At 40.8% G+C, this 24,390-nt stretch overlaps 1 protein-coding gene and 1 long non-coding RNA gene across 3 annotated transcripts; both read left to right on the forward strand.

The window, feature by feature from the left end:
• The first annotated feature begins 1,913 nt into the window (after nucleotides 1–1,913).
• LOC103354801 (putative leucine-rich repeat-containing protein DDB_G0290503) lies at nucleotides 1,914–13,274 on the forward strand. The gene is made up of 15 exons (XM_008278347.1): nucleotides 1,914–2,138; nucleotides 2,722–2,926; nucleotides 3,186–3,327; nucleotides 4,613–5,512; nucleotides 6,797–7,303; nucleotides 7,392–8,834; nucleotides 8,970–9,056; nucleotides 9,261–9,416; nucleotides 10,706–10,822; nucleotides 11,123–11,245; nucleotides 11,333–11,389; nucleotides 11,522–12,070; nucleotides 12,267–12,506; nucleotides 12,703–13,178; nucleotides 13,241–13,274. Exons 2-15 carry the CDS (start codon nucleotides 2,754–2,756, stop codon nucleotides 13,272–13,274), a joined length of 5,004 nt encoding a protein of 1,667 aa, XP_008276569.1. The 5' UTR covers nucleotides 1,914–2,138; nucleotides 2,722–2,753.
• A 42-nt stretch (nucleotides 13,275–13,316) lies between these two features.
• Nucleotides 13,317–16,587, forward strand: LOC103354780 (uncharacterized). 2 transcript variants are annotated; one of them, XR_520060.1, is made up of 6 exons: nucleotides 13,317–13,450; nucleotides 14,303–14,433; nucleotides 14,550–14,603; nucleotides 14,715–14,892; nucleotides 15,002–15,047; nucleotides 15,369–16,587. It is a non-coding gene; the product is annotated as an uncharacterized LOC103354780 (long non-coding RNA). The 2 variants fall into 2 exon arrangements; XR_520059.1 differs by lacking the exon at nucleotides 13,317–13,450 and having other exon boundaries at nucleotides 14,033–14,433.
• Nucleotides 16,588–24,390: the final 7,803 nt, after the last annotated feature.

Genomic DNA, 24,390 nt, shown 5'->3' on the forward strand with positions numbered 1-24,390 from the left:
GACCCCATCAGACCTCTGGTGCTATGAAAAAGATGCAGTATCCCTGTACGTGCTACCTGTAACTCTATCTGTAAGTGCATATGTAAAAGTGGAAGAGTGAAAGATGAGACAGAATGACTTTGACTTTGTGTGAGTATGTGTGTGAGTTTCATTGTGATCTGAACCCCCCCACTCCTTCAATATCCCTCCACTCAGCAGCCCTCCCTCAGTAGTTTTACACCCATGGCTTGTACACTATGTTATTCATTGACTACATCAACAACCACAGCACCTTGGGATTCATTTGAATCAGTTATACTCTAACTCACTAACACCGTAACCTCTAACCACAGAACACTTATTGATCAACTGCTTATGAAATATAGTAACAAAATATTGTTAAACATCCTTAAGATAGAAATAAAAAAAAGAGCATGTCATGTATTAGGCCAGAAATCATAGTTTCAGGAGGTCACAAACATGTATCTGTTAGGCCTCATTCAATTTATTGTAGAATAAAGTTCAATAAAATATTTCCTTTACCCCACAGTTGGGCTTTTATTTACAAACATTCCCAGTTCCATATACTTAAGACCTACACAGCTTTTTGAAAATTGTCTTATAAATTATAAAGTTCAGTATATTTAAAGCATTCAGCAATAAACACATATTTGCAACAGATGTACATTTCGTACAAAAAGTTCTGTTTTAGTTTCTAAATGTCATGCCTGCTTTAGTGCATAGAGGTGTAGTGTGTAGCAACAGCAGGTCACACATGTTTTCTGTAGAGCTGTTTAGGCTAATGTGTTAGATACAATGAATAGAGTCAATGAACAAACTGCTCAGCTTCAAAGTCCCAAAGACAGAGTTGTTTCTACAGTTCAGTTAAATCTGTTCTTTGGTTGCCATGGCAGCTCATTCTTATTCAGCACAGCTACCATGGAGACAGAGGGCATGATGGGAAGGCGGGAGATTATTCAGGCTATATACGGGAATAGTTGAATCACAGTCTTATTAACTGTTAAACAACTGTTTGGTTTGTACCTAAAAGAAGTGATTTCGTGAGATTTCAGTCTAATGATTTTGTTTTTGTGTTTTAACATATTTTGATGATCTAACCTCCTGTCTTTGCGTTGCAGAGAATTAGAGAGCTGGAGGACAGGATTGACTTGCAAAAGAGACAAATAAAGGAAATAGAGGAAAAGGTACATATTCAGATTTGATTTGTTTCTTTCCAAGAAGTCTTATTGTCATGACTGTGAGAGCAAGTGTTGAAGAGGATGTGAGGCAGTTTATATCTACTTTACTGATGCTGTGTGTTGTCTTACAAACTTTTTGACACCCCTTTTCTTCTCTCCCCTTTCTCACCTGTTAATTAAACCCCTTGTGTTCCTTTAGTTTTTGTTCCTCTTTTTGTTTTTCTCTTTAGCATTTATTCTTTGGCCTTAATGAAAATGACTGTGGACCCACATCAGGTAGAGCCTATATCTACTGTATTATATCAGTATTTAACTTGGTTATAGTGCTGATAGTAAAAGCGATAATGACAAGGAAAGAATTTGATAATGTTTTCTTCTCCCTTAGGTGTTAAGGTGCTGTGGAGGAAAGCAAGGATGAAACAATTGTTTTTTATGCATTTGTAGACAGTTCACGAAAACCGTATGGCCTTTTTGATAAATGCGCACTTTTGCAGAAAACCCTTACCTGGAATGCAAGCATATTTGAAATCTTAATAAATTACCAGATATACATGAGATCAAAGTGAGATTTATTTATGAGTAACATCTACTATAGTGGTTCTTGGACCTGGAACATAAAAACCCTAACTCCTCTGTGAGAAGCAAACACATGGATTTACCGAGAAAACTCTGAATCAGAGGATTTAGGAGAAGAGCCACATCCTCGGCTAAAGGAATGCCCAGTAGGACAATAGAAAAGGAGAGATGGTGGGAACAGAAGAAGAGTGAAAGTACAGGGCTGAGTGAGGGGGTGAACAAGCTGATTGCCAACTGGATATGGAGGATTCTGGCAAAGTCCAACGTCTGTGCCGTTTCTAAGGAAACAACAAAGCGACAAAGTTCACAGAGCAGAAGCTGAACTTACCAGAAGCTGGTTGTGATGAGAGGACGAATCTGCAATCAGCGGAAAAACAAAATCAGGTTATTATTTAAGTTTATCTTTTACAGCAAACTGTTTTAAGACCGTGTGAATTTTGCTGCTTTTAATTTCCAAGAATACATCACAAAATCTGTAAATTAATGATTTTCAGATTCTACAATTGTGAACCAGTTATACATTGACTTTTGTACTGACTCATGTATTTTTGCTGAGCTTAAAGGATAGGTTCACATTTTTTCATGTCTTCCTCAAAACAACAGTCACTTAACCACATCTCTAAACATCAAACAAGCACGAGGCTAGTGATTTCTGCAACAAAAACTGTTCACAGGCATGTGAGTGTTGTTTTGAGAGAGACATGAGAATGTGAAATTAACCTGTGAGATTTTGAGTTGGGAGGGTTTGTGTAGTGCAAAGGGGAGAGGGTGATTAGGAGGTGGGGTAACCTGAGAGATACCTGTGCCCAACAACTTGCTACCAAGCTGTTGACGTGGTGAATAATAGATGACTGTATCTTAAGTGTATGTATCTTTATATGTGTTTGTGTTTATCACATGGATTAGCAAAAACAAGCAGCTCAAACAAGTGTAGAAAAAATGTGTAAGTCTCCTTCTTGTGCCACAGGTAAAAGTCACTTAGTGGGCACAGACTGACCAATGGAAGATCACACGACCTCACCAGATGCGGCGGGTACCGGAAGCACTCCGTTTGCCATGGTAACAGACTCTGTAGGAGCTGAACCGGACCTGCGGGTTCTGTGCAATAGATTGGAGGTCCTGGAGCAGAAAGCAGGTTCAGTCATCCAGCCTGACAGCTATCTGAGGAGCAGGTGAGAGACACGGGGGATCCAGTGACACACACCCACACACCTGCTACTATATACTCACTTTTAGCCAAGGTGATATCACGTATCACATGCACCTGACTGCCCTGCACACTTGCATGCTTGCTACAGGAGCATTTAGCTGCATCTTTCTTCATGTTTGGAGGTAAAACGGAATCAAGCTTATTTCCTGTTGCTATGAAAATTTAGTTGAAGTTATTAAGATGACGTAATGCAAGCTTGTTTTGCTGTGCTGCTGTGTCAGGATCAGAGAGTTAGAGAGGTCTGAGAGGAGCTTGCTGCTACAGCTATATCAGCTAGCGTCTGCCTCCCAGCTCCCCAGCATGCAACACTCCCAGAGGCTTGACCAGAGACTCCATCTGCTCAGGGAGGAGGTCAGGAACATGGTAAGTGCTTTGGTTTTCTGAGGGCTTCAGTGGGCATTGATGTACCATTTGTACACCAATGCCAACAGTTGAGAGCTTGTGAATTTTGGAAGATGATGTATGACTGAGTTCACACAGGTCATACCTACTGCAGATATGAACAAAACGTTTGTGCAGTGTATAAAGGATGGACAAAATAATGGGGAGTGACTTCAACTCTGAAATAACGTAATTTAGAAGGCTGGGTTTATAAGGTGGACTGCACAGGAGCATTTTTTGCTATGAAAGAGATTTTGCAAAATGCACTTTAATATGTAAATTTGAAGTGTTTTCAAAATAACTAACAAGCCACCTCCAATTATATGTTGCCATTCATCAAAACAGTGCCCAAATATTTTATCTGGAGGAGAAAAATGCTGAAAGAATACAGCACATTCGACTCATTATGACCCACTACTGTGGCAGTTAGTGTTTTCTACACAAAGGCTTTATGTCATTTCACCTACGCTTAAGTAAATTTAGTTTAATTAGACTTAGTCAGTAGCCAGCATAATCCACGTAATATCTTGAATGCCTTGAAGGATTTATTTATTTTTTAAAATTTGGCACAAATGTTCACTTGGACTCAATGATAAATGGATTGTATTTTGGTGGTCGAAAGTCACTGTGACCTCACAAAACATGTTTTTGGCCATAATTCAAGAATTCATAATAATGACAACATGTCATGTCTACTGTGATGAAATGATGACATTTTTTTTTATCTAACAGGTCAAAGCTTAACTTTACTGTGACATAGTATTCTTCTGCAAAAATATTTTCTTGCTGTTGTTTAACACCATAAATCAGGAACAGTGGGGGAGACTGTGACCATTTTTCACACTTGGTCAGATATTGAATTGGTAACGCTAATCTGGGTGTCCACTTGTAAAAGTCCTTCAAAGTCTTCACCACATTTACTATAAAAATGGGAATATACATTGATGTAAACTACAACTTCACTGGTTATTAGAAGCATACAAGTCAGTAATGCAAATTAATTTGATATCTTTAAGTAATTGAAAGAAGTTGTTTGTTTACTCATGTACAGCAAAATAAAGGAACAAACATAAAAGCTATTGTTAATACAAATATAACACTAACACAGTAACTAGTATAGGTCAGGAGATGACTTAGCGACAACATGTTGTAATGCAAGCTTTAAGTCAAGGTGCCGGGAATAATTTAGGAGTATTTCAGACTTTACTGTGGTAATATTTTCTCTCTATCTCCATCGTTCTCCGTTTCCTTTTTTCCTCCCATTCAGACTCAGGAGAAGGAGCGAGGAGAGCGAGTATGGAGGGATCGATTGCAGCGCTGTCAGAGACAACTGAAGGCCAAAGAGGAGGAGATGACTCGTCAATCCCAATATTTTGCAAACTTTAAAACCCAACTCCAACACAAGCTCAGCCTGGCCCGGGACAAAGAGCAGAGCCTACAGAATCGGATCTACACTTTAGAGAAGCAGCTACTTGACATGACTGTGAGTGCTGCCACTGGCATGGCATCAATCAGAGCAGTCAGAATTACTGCTGGGACTGTAGCACACTTAGATGAGCGCGACAGATTGCCCTCCATGAGAGGAGAAGGGGAAGGAGAAGAGGAGAAAAAGGAGGAGAGGAGGAAGCAATGGCTGCCAAGTGTGGCAACTGAGAGAGAAGAAAGGCGAGAGGGGGATGAGGGAACGACAGAGAAAGATGCTGAAGGAGGAAGAAACAAAGACATTAAACAGACAACAAATGAGGCCAGACTGCAAGGCTTCATTATCAGCCTGCAGGAGGATCTGAGGGTGCTGCTGGAGAGAGAGGAGCATAAGATGACTGAGCAGAGGGGGCTAATGGAGCAGCTCCAGGAGGCCCAAGAGAACAACCACTTCCTGAGCTGTAAAGTGGAGGAGATGAAGGCAGAGGAGCACCGGCTAAAACTGTCTGAAAGCTCCCTCATGGAGGAGGTTGAAGAACTGAGAGAGGAGAACCAAAGAGTCCAGCAGATCCTCAGGGATGCAGCTAACCAAGCACCTAGTCAGCCATCCACAACCCCTAAGGCCACATGCCTGAACCCTGGGACCATCTCGCGTAGTTGCAGTCCTGCTGTTTGTTCTTTGCCCTTCAACGCTCTCTCATATATGACTACCACGGGACACTCGTCATCAGGGAGCTTGGGAGAGGTGTGTAAGACACAGTTGCTGATATTATTATTATAACCATCATTTATTCAGGCAGTTTCATTGCAGTTAAGATCTTTTTTGGAAAAAAGATCTGAGTACAGAATAAGAAGTAAAACAGATAAAACAGAACATAAACACTCAGTGACCTCCATAGAAAGGTCTAAAATTAATTTCATCACAAGTAATGAGATTTCGCTGTTTTATTGTCTCTTGCAGTTTATTCCAGTTATGTGATTCAACATACTCGACACCACTCCTCCCAAGTTCAGCATTTACTTGTAGGACATTAAAAGTTAACCAATCCTAAAAATGAAGAAGTGTAGTTTCAACTTTGAGAAGAGATAAAGTATCGTGTTGTCATGCTGATTTAGTAGGAGACATTAATAAACTACAAATCATAGTATGTAGCTCCATTTACCTTTGAGGGCCAACCTACTTTTTCATATAGTACACAGTGAGAACAATATTTACCTCCTGTAATAAAAATCAGGGCACAGAAGTGAACTGCATCAAGGTGTGTTAGGGTGAAATGAGCAGCATGAGAGTACAGGATATTTCACAAGTCGAGGACAGACATGACGGTTGATTGCACAACCGTTTTCCTCTCCTCAAGAGAAAACATGCCCTATTATGATGTAACAAGCAGCCAGTTTTTGCTTTCAGATTCTGTCCCAGTTGTTCTATGTGTGGTTTAAAAGTAATGTTGCTGCAGCATCAAACTAAATTGACAAACATTTGTTTTAGTACTGTTATGTGTATGGATGGCATAAAAATGTTATATATAAATCATGAGGTTTGTTAGTGGCTTATACATGTTTGAAAAGTGACCAATTACTGCTTTTCTGTTTCTGAACTCCAAGACAAAAGCTTTTTGGTTAATTGATGTGGGACACATCATTATTTTAAAATGTAGTCACTAGTTTTCTGGGATTCAGTATCACCTGATTTTCACTTCAGACGGGCTAATAATGGTGTGTAAAAACAACTAAAGGAATCAATAAATATTTGATCCAGTGTTAAGTATCAGCTTAGTGTTGTAGATTTCTTCTGGTTTATGATTGAGAATGTATTACAAAATGAGAAGGGTAAATTCTCCCAAAGAAAGCTCTTTTGCTGGGATTTAGTGTTACATAACCACCTAACTTATTGTTAACGCTAATACAAGTTTCTCTAAATATCAGTATTTCACAATAGCTGGGACATAAATTAGGATTACACTGTGTAACAAGAAGGCCTGTCATTTTCATATGTTAAACTATTATCAACCTTTGTCTCTTTGTGCAGGTCAAGCCGACCTCAGATGAGGGAATAGGAGAGCCACATTCGTCTCCAGTTCTTTCTGTTCACCACCAGGCTGCAGCAGAGAGCACACAAACCAACACACAGGATCACCCCTCATCAGCCAAATCAAAAACTCCACCTAAAACTGTTCCCCTCAACCTATTTCACCACGTTGGTGCCATATCTGACAACAGCTTTGAGTCAGTTTCCTTGACGACAGAGTCATTAGGTGAGTTTAAAGTGGGGAACTGGTGCACTAAAGGGATCCTAAACTTGGAAGAAAGCCCCAGCGAGGAATCTGATGCCCTAAGGGAAGCGTACAGGAGCTTGGGGTTCGGGGAAGATCTTCAAGTTCTTCAAGAGCAACATGACAACCTGGAGGTTGCCCTGCAGCATGCGCAGGATCAGCTGCAGGTGATGGCTCAGGAGAACGCTCGACTGAAATTACAACTCAGGAAAAAAGTAGAGGAGCCGCAGAGGGAGACAGAGCAAGAATCTTCAAAAGAAAAGGTACATCATGGGTGCTAAAATACTCTCAGATGTTTTCAAAGTTTAAAGAAGGTTTGTTCTAAATCACTACTCATACCTCTCTGTACAGATCAGCACTCCATCCACCAATGATAGAGCTGATCACCTCCAATCAGCTCCTACCCAAGACGACACCATTCTCGCCCTCGACCAGGGTGATCTCGTCCAAGCCCTTAATCGGGAAAACCGGGCCCTGGCAGATCGGATCCAGGAGCTGTTGGCTCACATTGAGCTCAGAGAGGAGGAGATCATGAAACAGCAAACCCAGCTGAGAGAACTCGTCTCCAGACTAGAGGAGGATGCTGTCCGGCTGGATCAGGAGAACCAGGAACAAGGGTGTCTGATCTCAGAACTCACCAAGAAGACTGAGGACGATCTGAATACCATTATGGAGCTGCAGCAAAAGTTAGTGGAAAGTAAAGAGCATGAGGAGGAGTCACAGGGTCATAAGCAGCAGTGTAGTGAATGTAGAGCTGCAGTATCAGGAAGTTCCATACAGAACAACCAAGAAGAATGTGTCAACAGTTTAGTTGAAAGTGTGCTAAAAGGAGAAGAACAGTCGACGTTTATTCAAGATATGTACACTTTGCCCACATCTGCTGCATCTGTTTGTCCACATAATAATAAGAGTGATTCATTACAGAACAGCTCACAGAATAGTCTGCATGTGACTTCACTGACAGATCAAGTGGCCCATCTAACTAACTCAGTCCAGAGCCTCAAAACAGAACAAGAAGAACTGAGTGGATCAATAAATTCTCTCAGAGAGCAGCAAAGAGAGGCATGTCTGTCAGTCCAAACACAAACAGAAGAGAAACAACAATTAACTCGTACAATTTGGGGACTGAAAGAAGAGAAAGACTGCATCTCTCAGTGTCTGGCTGGCCTTAAGCAAGAGAAAGAGCAGCTGAGCAGGACAGTCTGTGGGCTGAAAGATGAGAAAGACCAGTTTATAAGATCCATGAGTGGCTTAAAAGAGGAGAAAGAGCAGCTAACAAAGTCTTTATCTGCTCTTGAAAGAAATAAGGAGGCAATAATGGAATCTCTTTCAAGTGGAAAAGAAGAGAGAGATCAAATCATGCAGTCGCTGCAAAGTTTACAGACAGAGAGTGACCAGGTAAGCCAGGCAGTGCTTTATTTGAAACAAGAGAGAGACAAACTAACCAATTCCCTCAAGTGTCTGAAGGAACAGAGAGACCAGGAACAATTATCTCACACTTTAAAAGAAGACCGTGAGAGGATGATAAAATCTGTTTGCAGTTTGGAAGAAGAAAAGGGGAGAGTTGAACATTCAGTCAGCTGCTTGAAAAAAGAGGAAAAGCAGTTAATGCTCGTAATCCAAGGACTGAGAGAGGAGAGAAACGGTCTGCAAACAGAGGAGAGGAATCAGAAGCAGCATTTTTTGAATCCAGGTAGCGCCGGCATGACGAAGAATCCCGAGACTCTTGCTGGGTCAGGAGACTATGCTACACAAAGATGTCAGACTAATAACCACATAGGAAGCTTTATACAGGTATCAACTTTGATGGGATTTATACATTTGTGCATGATGTCAGTGTCTATTATTTTATATATTATTTAAGCTTCATGGCTCATTATAAAACATCATTACTGTTTACTAACACCAAATGGTTTTGATGGATAACAGGAGCAAAGCGATTTGAAGAGAGAGATTGAAGCTATAGGAGCAGAATTCAAGTGGTCACAAGAGGAACTGGACAAGAGCCATGTAGAGGTAAGTTTAGACAACTTCTGTTTTATAACTGTAGCCATGGAGGTATTGTAGTTTTCGCTGCATATCATATATAGTCATTATTTAGTAGAAAATGTTCTGATTTAAGTACTGGTGTTTATTACTGCTTGCCATTTTGTATCGAAAAGGCCATGATGTATCATTAAAAACTTCACTAACTTCACTTCTTTTTTTGTACATGTTCAGACCAAGAGATTGCGCAGCGAATTGTGTCAGTCAGAAACCAGAAGGGAGGAGGCAGAGAGAAAGGCAACCCGAGCAGCTGAAGAGGTGATGAGGCTGACAGATGCAGGCAGTCAGATGGAAGAAACCAGGATGGAAAATGACAACCTTACAATACAGGTATTTAATTAGATGTACAGCTTCAACCAAAACCCACTGAACCCGCAAGATGTTCTGGTGAAGCAAATGAAATTGAATACAACTACAGCAGCCTTGGTAAACAGTCAAAATAGTTTAATAATGCTTATATGAATTACTACTAGTAAAAAAGGACCAAAGAGAAGTCCAGGGACTGAGATGGACACTTAAGGAATGATTCCTAAACAAGACTTTTCTTTACTTTGACTAATTCTTGACCTGTTGGAAAATTCGATGATTTCCAAACTTACATTTACAGGTACACACTTTGGGTACCACATTGTTAGAATATGGTTCAGCGAAACTCCCCCATCACAGGATAGACCAACCTCCGTGCGTGATTGTTGGAATTGTGTGCTTTTTAAACAGACTTTACTCTTCTTATACCAAACATACTGCTAGTCCAGAGGTCAAACAGTTCCAGTTGAGCTTAGTCACTCCATAAAACAAACTCCCAGAGCTCTACAGGCTGATCCACTTCTAAAGTCAACTGTTATGTTCCCTTTTGGTCAGGATTGGAGTGTGATGACATTTCCTGGCATGACCTCCTTGCTTTTTCAGCCATTTCTTATAGTCTGCAGGGACAATTTTGCCCTCATCAGGTCCTCCTGCAACTCTTTGGCAGTAATACAGAGGGTTTTCCTCATCTGCTGTTTTCAAATGTCACATTTCACTTGGAAAATGTTGCTCTTTCTTTCACACTCAAGAAGATTTTCTGCTCTACCATGAGTTTTACACTTCCTATTAAAGGTCTGTTTTTCAGAACTATAAGTGTCTTGGAAATGTCTTTTTAAAAAAAAAACAAAACAAACATTGCCGTTTTGGCGTAATGGAGTTATTTCTTCATTTAGCTTTCAAGACAACTTCTTTTTCGTTGCTATTTTTGCTCCTCAGCTTGAACACCTGTACATATGGGATTTATATCTGTATCACAGCCAAAACACATTTAGCATTGCAAGAGCTTCCAAAAGCTTAATTTTGTTTCTCACAGTTGGGTAGCCATACACACAGGGAAGTGATCAAAAAACAGCAATATTAGGCAGGGGTTGAATAATTCTGAAATGGCTATAATACAGAAAAATCTGCCAAACGCAGGAACAATGCATTAAACATTACATTTTCAATTAGCCATCAACTCATGCAAATGCAATTTACAAATGTTTGGATCATTATCATTTAGACTCCCTACAGTGTTGTTCAATAGCTTTCCCTCCATGTGTGAAGCCACGTGAGACACAGTCGATCTGTTACAGTAACTGTGTCTGCTGCAGGTGAAGGAGCTGCAGAGCAAACTGGCAGGCCTGCTCAGGGAGAAGACTGATGCTCTGTCACTTAAGGCACAGATAGAGGAGCAATACAACATCCTCACAGCTCAGCTCAAAGCTAAGGTAAGAATGACAAATATTCAGTTTTTTGATTTGTTTTATATCATAAAATGTTTGAAGTCACTACATATATCAAACTAACAAGCTTTAACCATGAACTGTTGACATAAGGTTGACATCATGATCTATTGTGGAGCAATCATAGTCGACTGCATACTCACATATTGTAGCTGCACTGAAGGTTCTGAGTATCATTTTTCTTCAGTTTTTTGAGAGACAGTTTTAATCATAAATCCTCTGTGTGTGTGTGTGTGTTTGTGTGTGTGTGTGTGTGCATGCGTTTGTGTGTGTAAAACCCCACAGACTGTCGCTCTAGAGGAGCTGAACTCAGAGTATATAGCTCTGAAAAGAGGGCAGGGCAACAGGGATGATCTGAGCGCTGTTCTTGTCTCACTCAGGGCACGTTACAATGACATCAGATCAAAGGTGGGAAACCAGTCAGAATTTTCAGTTTGTTCTGTCTTCACTTGCATCTTAAAGTTGTGTTGAAATGTGTTTAATTTTATTTTGTAGTATGATGCACTCCTTAAACAGAGAAGCCAGGCAGGTCTGGATATAGCTCCTTTAAAGGTGAGGAAACAAAGAATATATTTATACTCTTTTACCATGCCTGCTGTTCACTGTTGTGCAGGATTGTCAGTGTGTCCACTGAAGTGCTTTTAGTGGTTGATGTTGACTGACAGCCGTTTTGTCTAACCACAGGCTAAGCTGTCCTGCCTGGTGGTGAAGTGTCAGGAGAGGAACAGCTTGTTAGTTCAGATGATGAAGGCCATGCACAGACAAGGATGTGTGGACCCCGAGCTCACACAGCAGGTTGAGCATCTGCTCAGTGATGCGGCTCTGCACGACTACACTGCAGCATTTACACCAGGAAGCAACATTAAGGCCCGAGAGTACTGTATTGGCTTCATACCAGAGTTTATTTCAAAATTCCAAGACCACATCAGTGGATACACACCTGATCAGACCTGCCTGGTTGTTTCCACCTCTGCAAGCAGGCAACAACAAAGTGGAGTCACACCTGAATCTGCAGTGCAAGGCAGCAAAAGTGAAAAACACATTTCCATAGTTAATACTGAATCTTCAACCGATCCTCAAGGCTGCAGCAGTGAAGTCCAACCTGCAGGAGCACTTAAGAAAAATGCCAACTCACCTGTGCCAACCTCACCTGTGCAAGAGCATGCCAGTGTCCAGATGTCATCGTCACCTGTTGTTCCAGTTAAAGAGAGCCTGATCACCAGAAAAGTACAGGTGATACAACACAAACAAATCTTAATTCAAATATCGTAGATGTGACATTTTAAAAGAAATGCACTATTACTGCAACTATTTTATTCAGAGTTAATTTATTGTCACGATGCCAGCTTTTAAAATTCAAAATACCCCTTTGATCATTTGTACTTTAAACTTGAAAAATCTAAGAGTCTTTTTTCCAACCCGACCACAGCTGTCTTCTTCTGCCATTGGACCAATCCAAGCAACCATTCGACCAGAGAAATTTGGAGTCCATCATGCAGACATTATAGCGAAGTCCTCCCCAGATCTGACCAGTTTGAATGAATCCTCAATGAGTCCCATCCCTCCCTCCTCCAGCACCCGAGTCAGTCCGAGCAGGAGGCTGAGTAGCCCTGAGAAGATCCTCAACCTGCACGAGCAACTGCAGAAGACTCTGATGAGCAGCTATCAGGTACGCGGACGATTTTGGAATATTCAGTAACACAGAGAAAGGATATTGTCAAATTCTGCAAAACGTTAACGTTACTTTCTGCTAAGTTCTGAATTGAACTATAAACTGTGTTCTGCGTTCAGAAATGTCCCAGGTTAAAGGTTTCCACACAAGGCACATGTTTCTGTTAGTACAAATCTGTTTGTCTTTTTCCAAGACTCCAGAGAGCCGAGGAAGAAGACAGCAGCCCAGGCGGAGTCTGTCACTCTCAGCTCCAGCAGACCTGAAACCAGCCTTCCAGACACACAAACAGAACCTCAGTTTCACTTTTCCACATGCCAACTCTCTCCCATTCACCACTGCTTCGCACCAAGCTAAACACACTCTAGTAGTACCAACTACAAATGTTGCCACTTGTAAGTCGTCAGCACTTTTTAATGCAGTTGCATCCAGATCTGCAAATGCGACGTTCAGTCCTAGCATGTGTACAAACCATCGCCTTAAAGCGGACACATTTAAAACAACAACGTCCGCTCTTTCTAGCTCTTCTAACTTACCTTTTTCCACCGTGGCACCAAACAAAGTTGAATCGACATCAAGCAGTGAAACTAATATCGCAATATCTCCAAAACTGACAAAGAAAATCACTGCTATACCTGATGTGTCTGTTGTTGCACATACAGCTTCTACTCCGCCAACTCTGAAGACCACTACCTTTGACTCTAATGCCACTAATCCTAAAACCACTGCCCCAGACACAACTGCCCCAAGCATATCAACTGCCCCTAAGGTTAATATTTTTAACATGAATTCTAAAATGGATGGTGCTGCCCCTGCATATGATAGCTTTGCATTCACTACATCCTGCACTCAGTCTGCTCATTGCTCTACTGAGAGATCCAACAAGTCTGCCAGAAAGTTCACTCCTCTTCCAGAAAAGACTAAACCGGCAAGACCTAAACCAGGTAACGTGGATATTAAATGTCTGGGTTTGTTTACACAAAGGTAAAACACATTCTTATTTAAAGTTCCGGGAGAAGAAATGTCTCTTTTATAAAAAGCTAAAATGTACAATAAAACCATATTTGTTTATCGTTGTAGCTTCTGTGCATGATGTTGCAATATTTAGAATATTAGTTTTTGTTTTTTTGTGTGCTGCTGCAATGTAATCACACTCCGTCTAGATATGGGCTGTTCTCTATTTCTGTCTCACATATTGAAAAATGTTACAGCACATTCCAGTCTTGTTGCCCTGTTTATTGCCCCTATAACACACTGCAGTACATACTGTTAACTTTAAAAGCTCCTCTCCACACAAAAATGCCTTTTGGGTACTTGTTTCACGTTTACCCTCTCTGCAGAATGATGTGTGTTGAGAGTTTGACATTAGAGTTTATCACATGTACCTGCAAACAGGATCTGTGACATCATAACAAGCCAATCAAGTGGCAAGTAAAGTAAGTCCATTTAGGATTCTTGTTGAGGATTGTAGGAGGCATTTTGTGCCCAATATTTAAACTTTTCAAATGAAAAATATTTGCATATTTGTCGATTTATATAGATTTTGCGATGACTTAGGAGATGGATATTCCATTCAAGAAAATATTCTGAAAAAACCCATATCAAACACCAAATATGGTTAAAAGAACTCACTTGGGTTCATTTGTAAGTTCTGAATGTACTCGGTCCTTTTGTGTTTGTTGTGGAAGAATTTTAAGTGAGTAATAAAGTATCATGTCATTTCACAAAGAAAAAAAAAAAGAACACAAGTAGAAGCTATAATTGTTCTTCATCTTTCTTTGGCTAATCTCGTCCAGAGGCTCCAGCCGAGGTTCGCTCACTCGAGGTCATTAAAACAGTGGGCCAGAGCAGCCTGATGATCGGCTGGGAGAGGCCGCCCCTCGACGAGCTGGGCTGCAGTAACGGCACATTTGTGTACGGATACAGGGTATGCAGAACACACATACTGACTTTTATTTTTGGAAGATTTACTTCTTATCTTCTTATGTATTGCTTTATTGCACTGTAAAATGTTGTGCTCTTCTTGAACTTATTTCTTGTCAGGTGTTTGTAGATGGAGACTTTCACAAATCTGTCATGAGCTCAGCATGCACCAAGGTATCTGACCTCCTCGACATTTCATAGCTGAATATTATTACATCTTGTTATCATTACGAAAAAATACCCAAACCAGTACATGTATTCTAAATCTTGTTTTTCTCTGTCCAGTGTATTTTGGAGAATGTTGACCTGAGCGTCCCAGTCCACATCAGTGTCCAGACACTGGGATCTAATGGTCTCTGCTCCAACAGCGTCCACACCATGTACAGGACCTCAGTCAGAACAGATCAACTCTGAGTCACAGTGTCCTGATGACAACAACCCTCACAGTGGCTTAGATCAACAAGTAAGTTCTGCAATGTTAGACACCCCTTTGTCCTGAGATATTTATTATTATTATCAAATACGTCTTACGTGTTTTACATTTATCTCTTTGTGTCTCCATGAAAATACAGCAAATCCTCAGTAAAAACCTTCATCACAGTGGCCAAGATTTGAATGGTAAGTTATGTGCATCTTTGTGTTTGTTTGCGTGTTGATGTACTAGATGTCATAATTATTACGACTGATTGATTGCAGCAGCATGTTTGTAGCATTATTAGGTTAAATGTTTTTCTTTTATCTTGCATGTTTTGCTTAGTTTTTAAGTTCACCCTGTGATTAAAAAAAAACTAATTTCAGACATTGAAGTTCTAATACATTCTAGTTGAAAACTTTTCTCTCTGGCCATCTCCTCTTTCAAAGTTTGAGACTATGCAGTGACAGTCTACTTTTTTTCTCTCCGTCCTGTGTGTCCTGTGTGTGCATGTGTCCGCCCTTCAGTGCACAGCCATCTATAGCTGCAGCCCTCGGTGGGACCGTCCTAACCTCCACCTCAGCTGAGACACAGTCACACTGCTGGGACAACCACGCCATGTGAGGCTCAGGTCAACCAATCAGAAAAACTCATCTCACATGGTCATTACCAGCCTATCAACATCAAGTGACCTGTGGCCGGCCACTAAACCTCGAAAAGATTAACAGAAGATGTCAAAAAAAAAAACTGTATAAGATTTCTGCACTCTGCGCTCACAGTTAACCTGCATGTAAAAGCAGCTTCTTCGTTCCTTGTCGGAAGAACTACCTGTTTCAGAGTCTCACCTGTTGGACCTCTTGAGTGAGTAAGACTTTTTGACTGCCAGATGAAAGACCAGAGGTGGCTGCCAATTAAAACAAGTCCTGAAAAAACCGCTAGGAGTGGATGTTTATAAAGCCAAGCTCAATCACGTTGTAAAAAGCTGCCTGTGACACCAACATTTACTAACATTGATCAAGCAAGACATGGAAATGTTGGAGGCATATCTGCATCTGCTGCACACTTTTACACTGTGTTAAACACTGAAAGATAACGTGTCATACTGCTTCTGCAAAGAGTCCCGCTGCTGCCTCTCTGGACTCTATGACGTGAGCGGCTGGCTAAAAGGGAATCCGCTGTATGAAAAGCCTTTTTGACAGCAACACATACTGCTGACACAACATTGTACACGAAGGTCATAGTACTTGATTTTTACACATGAAGCCAAATATGTGAAAAGATGATTCACTCCAAAGACTTGTCAGTTTCCTTCTCCTCATAGGTCTACGGGATTTCTTTAAACACAGAAGCCAGATGTTGTTTAAGTTTTAAAATTTGCACACAATCATCAATGATAGCTAGAAGATGAGATTTAAAAAAAAAGAGATTATCACTGATATTTTTTGTAGAGAATATTATTGAAAAAAAATATGCCAGTATACCACACACTGTATGTCTTTTTGTATAAGTGACACTTCGTTTTTCATACCTAATAGATGTCACGTTTGCACGCTCATATTGTTATTTTTATTTTACAAATGTTCACGACACACATACGATGTTCTTTTGCTACTTACTGTAAGTACGGGTGTGGAGTGATCATGGTGCAGCAAAGGTATTTTTATATCAGTAATTGATAATATTGATTTCTCATTGATTCCTTACAACTGTACAGAGAATAAATGTTTATATAACATTAACAGTCAATCCTGTGTCTGTCTGTGTATATATGTGCTAATGTAAGAGGTGAACACATGAACAGCTTTGGTTTAAATGGATAATCTATCTCGGAATTTGATGATTTTCAATATTCTCTGAAACTGAAGTATTTTGTGTTTCGTTGTTGGCAGAGAAAGTTTTGAGAAATATCTAAAAACCCAGCACTATTTTGCACCCACATGATTATCCTACGACTGAGGATTTGTCTGATCATGATTGCTGTGATGACATAAAGTTACAAAACTCCTCTTAGCTGAACTTTCTTTTCCTTAACATTTTTTTTATCTTTTATTCAACTAAATAACTTCCCATGAATGAACACTAGATGGCAGCCGCTGGGATTGAAAACCACAGCCTGTTGGCTTTATGAGTAGTATAGTGTCTGTACACATCTGACAGGTGCTTTCACCAGAGATTTAGTGCAGTGGATGATGCTGACATGCCCAAGTAGCCCTAAAACATCTTTGTGCCTGCTCCTCTGTTCAATACAAATGGGGCACCGCACCAAAATGGGAGTGAAACAAGAAGAAGCAACAGCAGCAAAAAGGATCCTAATAATCTCCTGCTGTGCTCGGCAGCTTCAGGGGCTCCTCTGAGAACGTCATTGCTTCTGCTCAGCAAAAATACTATGGCTGCAGAAGGAGAGTGTGTGTTTGTGTGAGTGTGTGTGCATGTTGGTGTGGAGGTGTACTGTTTCAGGAGGTAGCTGCTCACTTCTTCAAGCATTTTCAGTCTTCTTCGATAGCATTTTTAGTATTTAGATCATTTAGTTAAGTAAAACCTGCAGTACAGCAAAACTCTATTTTCCGTCCTGCATTTAAAACATTACTTGAAGGTCCCCTATTGCTCCCTCTTTCCAGCCAATAAGAAAAGTCTCTCATGTCCTCAGAATGTGTCTTTCATTTTTTTTTTTCAGCTCAAAATACTGCAAAGATGGTTCGTTTTACTCTAACTGTATAACCCCTGGGTTTAAACAGGCTGTTTCTGTGTCTCAAGCTTTGAATGCAGCTGACCTGCTGCTGTCCACATCCCCTTCAGGAAGAAAACTCTCCCTGCATCTCTGATCGACAGCATGGAGCAAAACAGCTGACCACATGGGAGCAGACACAGACTTGAATGGATTTGTGAGACCAGGGCTTTGTTTCTATCCTTTCTCTCTGAGCATTTTATATAGAAATACTGATAAATTCAGAATGTAAAATAGCTTAGTGGTGCAGAACAGCAGTTTGGAAATGACTCTGAAATGGCTGCTGGTTATAATGTCTACTTAATGGGATGCATTTCAAACAATATTTCAACTCTTTTCAACTCTACTGGGGATTTGGCTAAATTAAATATATACAGCCTTCCTCATATTTATTCATACCCTTCCACTAAAGAAAAGGCTCAATTTACAATACTTAATAACTCGAAACTGTAAAAAGGTAATAATAAATAAAAATTTGCTAAATTAGAATTTAGTGAAATAAGAAATTGATTTCGAATTGTGGTTGAAAAGAATAATAATAATAATAATAATAATAATAAATCTAAATAGCTGTCAACAGGTGCAGAAGTCTGATTGAGAGTTACAGAAAACACTTGATTGCAGTGATTGGCTCAAAGGGTTGTTCAACAAAATGCTAGTTTACAGGTCCGTCATGCTTGTTTGCCTGCTTTAAAAAAAATAAAAAAAATTTATTGAACCACAATTTAAAAGCAATGTCATGATTTTCATTGCATTTCTATTTATTATTACTTTTGTCAGTTTCAACTTATTACAGGTACAGCTGTTTTTTCCTTCTTTAATGGGAGGGTATGAATACACTTGAGCACAGGGAGCAAGAGAAAAGTAAACCAATGTGAGTTTAGGTTGGACTAGTCTCTTATTGCCAGACCATTATTGCCAGATTATTTTGCTGACCTGTTTGTAAGTCTTTAAACCAATCACAGTTGTCGTGGGCGGAGCTAAATAAATCATGCGACTTCGGTGTTACCTCTAAATAGTGTCGGGTGGAATTGTTGTAGTGGAACATTTGCAAGCAGGAAGCACTTTCATTAAAATGGATAATCCACCACAAAAACTAGCAGAGCTGCTCAACTGCACGATCCATATATTCGGCAAAACTTTCATTTTCATTTTTAGTGCAATAGTTTGCTGCCCTGACGTTGTTATGGTTGAAAACTGTAACAGGCAGCCAGCAGAAGAGGGTAGAATCGACTAATGCCAGGCTTCTTTCCGCCATCCTACATCCGGTGAGTCAGGCTGTAAAGTTGGACTGAGTCACGGTAGGTGGCATAGAGACAGAAAAACCTCCACACAGTCCTTGTTTATTGGTTTCAAATGAAAGTTTCTACCATCGCTAAATGAGCGTCACAGCTTTCACAGATCTCTGGCCTGTGGCCGAATGATCATTGGCCACATGAGCCACACAATGTGCCAACAAGAGGGATTTTCCTCATGTTGTGGTGACATCACTATCAAAAATACAAGCAATCCACTGGGTGTGTAGTTCCCCGGGTGCTGGGAGTGCATGAAGACTAACGTCTACTCTTGCAGCCACCAGCAGAACATTTGGTGAGCTTTGCTTGCAGCTGACACATTTTAGAGTCAGCAGAATCAGCTCCAGACAGAAAATAAACCGTGTGGACTGTGAGGCAGCTGCTTTTTCTGAATGGATTTACCTGGAGTCAGTGGACTAAGCTTGGTGACTGTCGGTTTGTGGTGGTACGTGACAGCGGGGGTCTTGAGAAATGAAAAGTAAACATCCTCACATCTTAACAGCTTTTACTTTACACCTCCAAGTTTTTAACAACAGTGACATCATTGCTTTAGATGCTGATGATATATTTTTTGTGACAGTATGTGCAATATAACTAACTACTGCTCAGTTAAAATGTGTTATTTGTCTCTGAAATGTCGTGGAGTAGAAATATAACATAGCGTCTAATGGAAAGACTGAAGCACCACAGAACACACACAAACCACATAAGACATCAAAGGTCGGTCAATTGTCTTTTTACTTCATGGGTGTTTTTTTTAGACAATACTCATTATAAACCAGCTTAATAATGTATGAGGAGTTTAAGAACACCTTCACAGAGGTGGTCTGCTTGTATAGTTTGCAGAATGAACAGGTTTAGTTTCCCTGCATTAGAACAAAAATCATATATAATTCATGCAAAACAATAACAGTGTGTTTTTGCTCCATTGCATGTTGGGGTCTATTATACCTGCCTCATAGGTGTTTGGTTTAGACTTCCAGACAAACGGTGGCCTACTGAAGTCCTTCAGTGCACTAAAGAGGCTTTGATAAAAACTGCAGTGTGGATGCTTTTACTGTATGCAACCTGCCCCCTGAATCAGACTAAAGAAGCTTAGCCGGACCCACAGGACTTCCCTTACCCCCTCGAGGGAGCCTCACCTTCATTATTAACACCCACTCCAACGTACAGTACATGAAGCACAGGCCTCGGTACGGCAACGCGTGTTTCACGTCTTGTTTACATGACTTAATGACCACTGTGTTAATTAATTTTCCACGCTGGATGTTAATGATGCCAAGCTCAGCTCTGGCTCTTCCCATGTAGGCCAACATAGGAGTAAGAGTGAGATGCGACGTGGTGGAGGAGAGGGATGAGATGGAGGGAAACCAGGAGATAAAAGTGCGGTTCTGCACGAACCGTCACAGGAGTGTCAATAACAACGACAGCTGGGCTCAAGCTTCCTGCAAGAGTATTGTGACGCTTAAAGACACTTCTGGAGCTTTCCCCTCAGCGTATGTGTGTCTGAGAGTGTATCAGCTCTGCAGGGGATATCTCCTTCTTGCAGTAGTGTGTGTGCATGTGTGTGTGTGTGTGTGTGTGTGTGTGTGTGTGTGTGTATATATATAAATCGTGCATGTGTATGCGCACTGATCCAGACAGACAGTTGTCATCAGCGGGGTGTCTTGAGGGGGGTTTGCTGGAAAAAAGAGCGGCAGATGAGAAAGAGGAGAGGAGGGATGGTGTGTTGAGGTTGTAATTTCACCCAGAGGGGACATTGTCACTCCATCAGTGCCGCTGACACCCTGAGCGTCCGGGACTCGAGTGGGGTGGCAGTTTGGAGTCGACTTCCAGACCTCCAGGGCAACGTTTGCTGCTCACACCCAACGATGAACTCTAAAAGTGGGTTTCTCCTGCTGCTGTGTCTGGACAGATGGGTCTTGATGCTGGAAGGTTGTTGTGTTGAGTTGTCATGCGGCAGCGCTGTGACTTGTTTTATAGTCCCTGCTGAGTGTGTGTGTGTCACTGCAGGGATTTGCGTTGTTCGTGCTGGAACTTGCACTGATATCGTCATATTATGCAAACACACTCATATATGCTAAAACTGTCGTACAAATTACCAACTGGTGGGTGGTAATTCTTTCTGTAGATGTATTTATATGGCATTTTGCATCCCATCATGGGCTGTGAAGTCTTTTTTTATTCTCACCCTCTCTGTGTCTGTTGTTGTGGCCCTATCAGTCCATCTCAGAGCCTGTTATATTTAGAGGCAAAGCACTATCAGAGCTTACAGCTGGCCGCCTCTGATTCAATTCTGACAGATCTACAGCGTTCAAAGCAATCTCCCCTCTTTTTGTCTCGCTCTTTTTTCCGCCTATCTCCACCTCCCCCTTCTGTCTCTTTCTCTTTCATCTCCCCCACCGTCCTCCCTTTTCTTTTCACTTCACTCCTTCCATCTTTTCTTTGTTTCCTCTCTGTCTTTGAGGTTTTATGTCATTTGCATACTTGTGGCTATTCTTACTTCTGCTTTCTCCCTTCTTTTTACTTGTTTATGGTGTTTCTCTATCTCCTCTGAGTCTCTTTCATACAGTTTTCTCCTCACATCTTCACTGTTTTCTCACATATGCAATATATCACTTCCTTTTTCTCCTCTGTTGTGCCACTTTGCCCCCTTTCACTTCATTTTCAAGTGCTTTATTGCTGTTGTGCATCATTAAACTCTATCTCCTCCTGCCAGTTTTGTCTCTCTGCTCCTCCACATCTTTATCATCCACAGTGGCTATCAGGTACGCTCCCCTACCAGGGAGAGAAGCGAGAGCTTCATCACTTTGAGCAAATCCATACTGAAGCAAACATCAAACGGCACAACTTCTAATTTGGGAAGAAACAAGCAATTAGCTGCTATTACATCCTTGAATCTGTGCGCAAAGGCAACCCTAATCTCATTAATCATGAACAATGGGGGCGGTAATAGAGAAGCATGTTTATGCAAATTCCCCCACACAGTAATCTCCTTCAAGCTTAATAGCCAAAACAGTGGCGGCGCCTGAAAACAGTCCTCCCCCTTCTTTTTCTCCACTCAACCATTTTGCTTGCTTTTATTTCCTTCACCTCTGCTTCTTTTACTTTCTTGTTTTTCCTTCTTTCATTCTGTCTGCTCTTATGTTAGTTTGCTCATCCCACCATTCCCCTGCTTTCAGGAACAGTGAACCAGAACATTCAGAGCTTGTGGTGAAGTATTGATCCCATTCCCTTCAGAACCTTTCGGTTTGATAGCAAATAACCCTGAAATTGTATGGGACATTGAGTTTTACATCCCACCTCCAACTAACACCTCCCTCCCCCACCTCTTGGCAAACTCCCCAGCTCATTCTCCTTCTCCTCCATCACTTCTCTCTATTTCTTCTGTTTTTATGCCTTTCATTTGCATTTTTATTGTTTCATTGCTTGCCTCTCTCTCTCTCTCTCTCTCTCTCTTGCTCACTCTCTTCGCCCCATAGTGTCTGATTTCATCTATTTCTTCATTTCTCCTTCTCTTAACTTTGCCATTATTGCTGTTTTTTTTTCTTCCAGTACTTTGCATTCTAAACATCAGTCCAGTAGCCATACATGATTCAGAACTAAATATAGCCAAAGAAAGACATTACAAGATTATCTCCCTGCATCCTCTTTCTTTCTCGTTCCTTCTCTCTCATGCGCTCCTCTTTCCGTCGTTTCTCCTCCGTTTTAGTCTCGTCATCTCTCCTGAGTTATGTGCCAGTTTTCGGATGATGATGATCGCACGATGTAAAGCTATGTCAGGATGAATCGGGGCCGTGATAAAGGTCAAAAGCATGTGATCCATTACAAGATATGTCAAATACAACTGGATCGATTGATTGACAGGGTCCCTGTCTAGCTGGAGGTGTATTGATGAGTTGAGATTAGGGTCGGAATAATCAATAAAGTAAAGGGTTTTGAGAAAACCAATAAATATATTAGCATTAAGATGCAAGAGACAGGGACATTTATTAAAATGTTTTTTTTCAATACAATTTCAAGGCACCACTACAATCAAGGAGGTAATATTATAAATTTATGTGGAATAAATTAACTTTAGTGCTATAGCTATGTGTTACTTTGCTATATTTAGCCACATATTTAACATTATGAAAAAGACTTTTTGCTCATGGTTTTACTTCTATTTTGTTAAAATCAAGTATATTTTACAACATTAATTTTTACAATACTCATGCACGTTTACTTTGGAATTTGGAGATTTTTTTTTACATTGTTTCATTAGAATCCAATATCAGATTTATTACTATTTATTAAATTATGTCAGCTATTTAATGTTAAAATCATATTTATGCAGGAATCAAGTCATATTTACTTGTGCGCAACATGTGTTAGTGTGTCTTTAATCTCTTGCTCTGAAAAAAGTAAATCGATCTTTATTTTTGTTCTTGTTACAAACCCTAATAAAACCTCATTTTTCAAAACTAAGCAGCACAAACATCTATATCATAGTTAGGATAATAGAAAGAAGAAGACTGACTACAAAGGCACACTAATGACAAACGGAAGTGCATAAAAGACCATGAGCACCACAGTTTGTCCTTGAAACTACCAGTGAAGACATTTGTCTGAGACAGCATTTCTATACAAACTCTTACATTGAGATTTACTGACAAATCCGTCTCTAATGATGGTGATCGCATTTTTAAAAAAACACAGAATTTGATGTTTGCACAGAAACAGTCATAAATAAACACACAGCTCATTATATCAACTGATCGCAAAGTGTCTTCGTGTGTTAAAAGAGTTGTGGGAGGGGTTGAGGGAGGAGTGTGTACAGTATGTGTGTGTGTTTGCCCACAGAGGAAAATACAAGGAGCTCAGTGTGTTTGCTCTGCATTGTGGGGAGCTGTCCATTGTCAGTGGTGCTGAAAGTGGATTACTGCTTCCCCACTTAGAGCGGGGTGAATTTAATAAGCGGGAGGGAAGAAAAGAAGAAAAAGAAGAGAGCGATAACCGAGGAACCGAGAGTTCATGAGATTCCTTCGTTACTAAAACCCCACTGGCCGACTGCAGATTGAAAGGAAGTTTCTTGGAAACTTGGACTGTAAGAACCTGTCTTAATAAGCTGTAGCTGTCTTACTTGGACACTACATTTATTTCCTAAACACACCTACTCTTTCTCCCTCTCTCCCTCTTTCACATCTCACTCTGAAGCAGTCACTAATTTGGACACATTCAGAGGTGGGATGGAGAAGGCGGAGGAGGAGTGGGGGAGGGAGAGCAGGGAAAACAGAGGGAGATCACCGTTTCTCTTTTCCCCCTCCAGCTGAGCAGGACGAAAGGCGTCACACTAAGAAGAGCGTCCTCCCCCCTGTGCTTCTTTCACCGGTGTTGGAGTCGTACGCTGCGCCAGAAGAAGTTGTATTGATTGCCACTTTGCTCTCAGAGTGCTGCCACAGCTGCTGCCGGTGCTGCTGACGTGGACCCTGGAAACCCCGGTCCGACTCTGGCCCTGCTCAGCCTGCTGCGTCCCGGGTCACCGTCAGG

The sequence above is a fragment of the Stegastes partitus genome, unplaced genomic scaffold, assembly GCF_000690725.1.
Source record: "Stegastes partitus isolate 25-593 unplaced genomic scaffold, Stegastes_partitus-1.0.2 Scaffold120, whole genome shotgun sequence".
NCBI classification, from domain to species: domain Eukaryota; kingdom Metazoa; phylum Chordata; class Actinopteri; family Pomacentridae; genus Stegastes; species Stegastes partitus.

What these genes read in the sequence shown, in the direction of transcription:
- LOC103354801 (XM_008278347.1), top strand. Translation starts at nt 2,754, where the DNA reads ATGGAAGATCACACGACCTCACCAGATGCGGCGGGTACCGGAAGCACT. An exon ending in AAGAATCTTCAAAAGAAAAG is followed by an intron (nt 7,304 to 7,391) that starts GTACATCATGGG and finishes CTCTCTGTACAG; the next exon opens with ATCAGCACTCCATCCACCAA. An exon ending in ATGACAACCTTACAATACAG is followed by an intron (nt 9,417 to 10,705) that starts GTATTTAATTAG and finishes TGTCTGCTGCAG; the next exon opens with GTGAAGGAGCTGCAGAGCAA.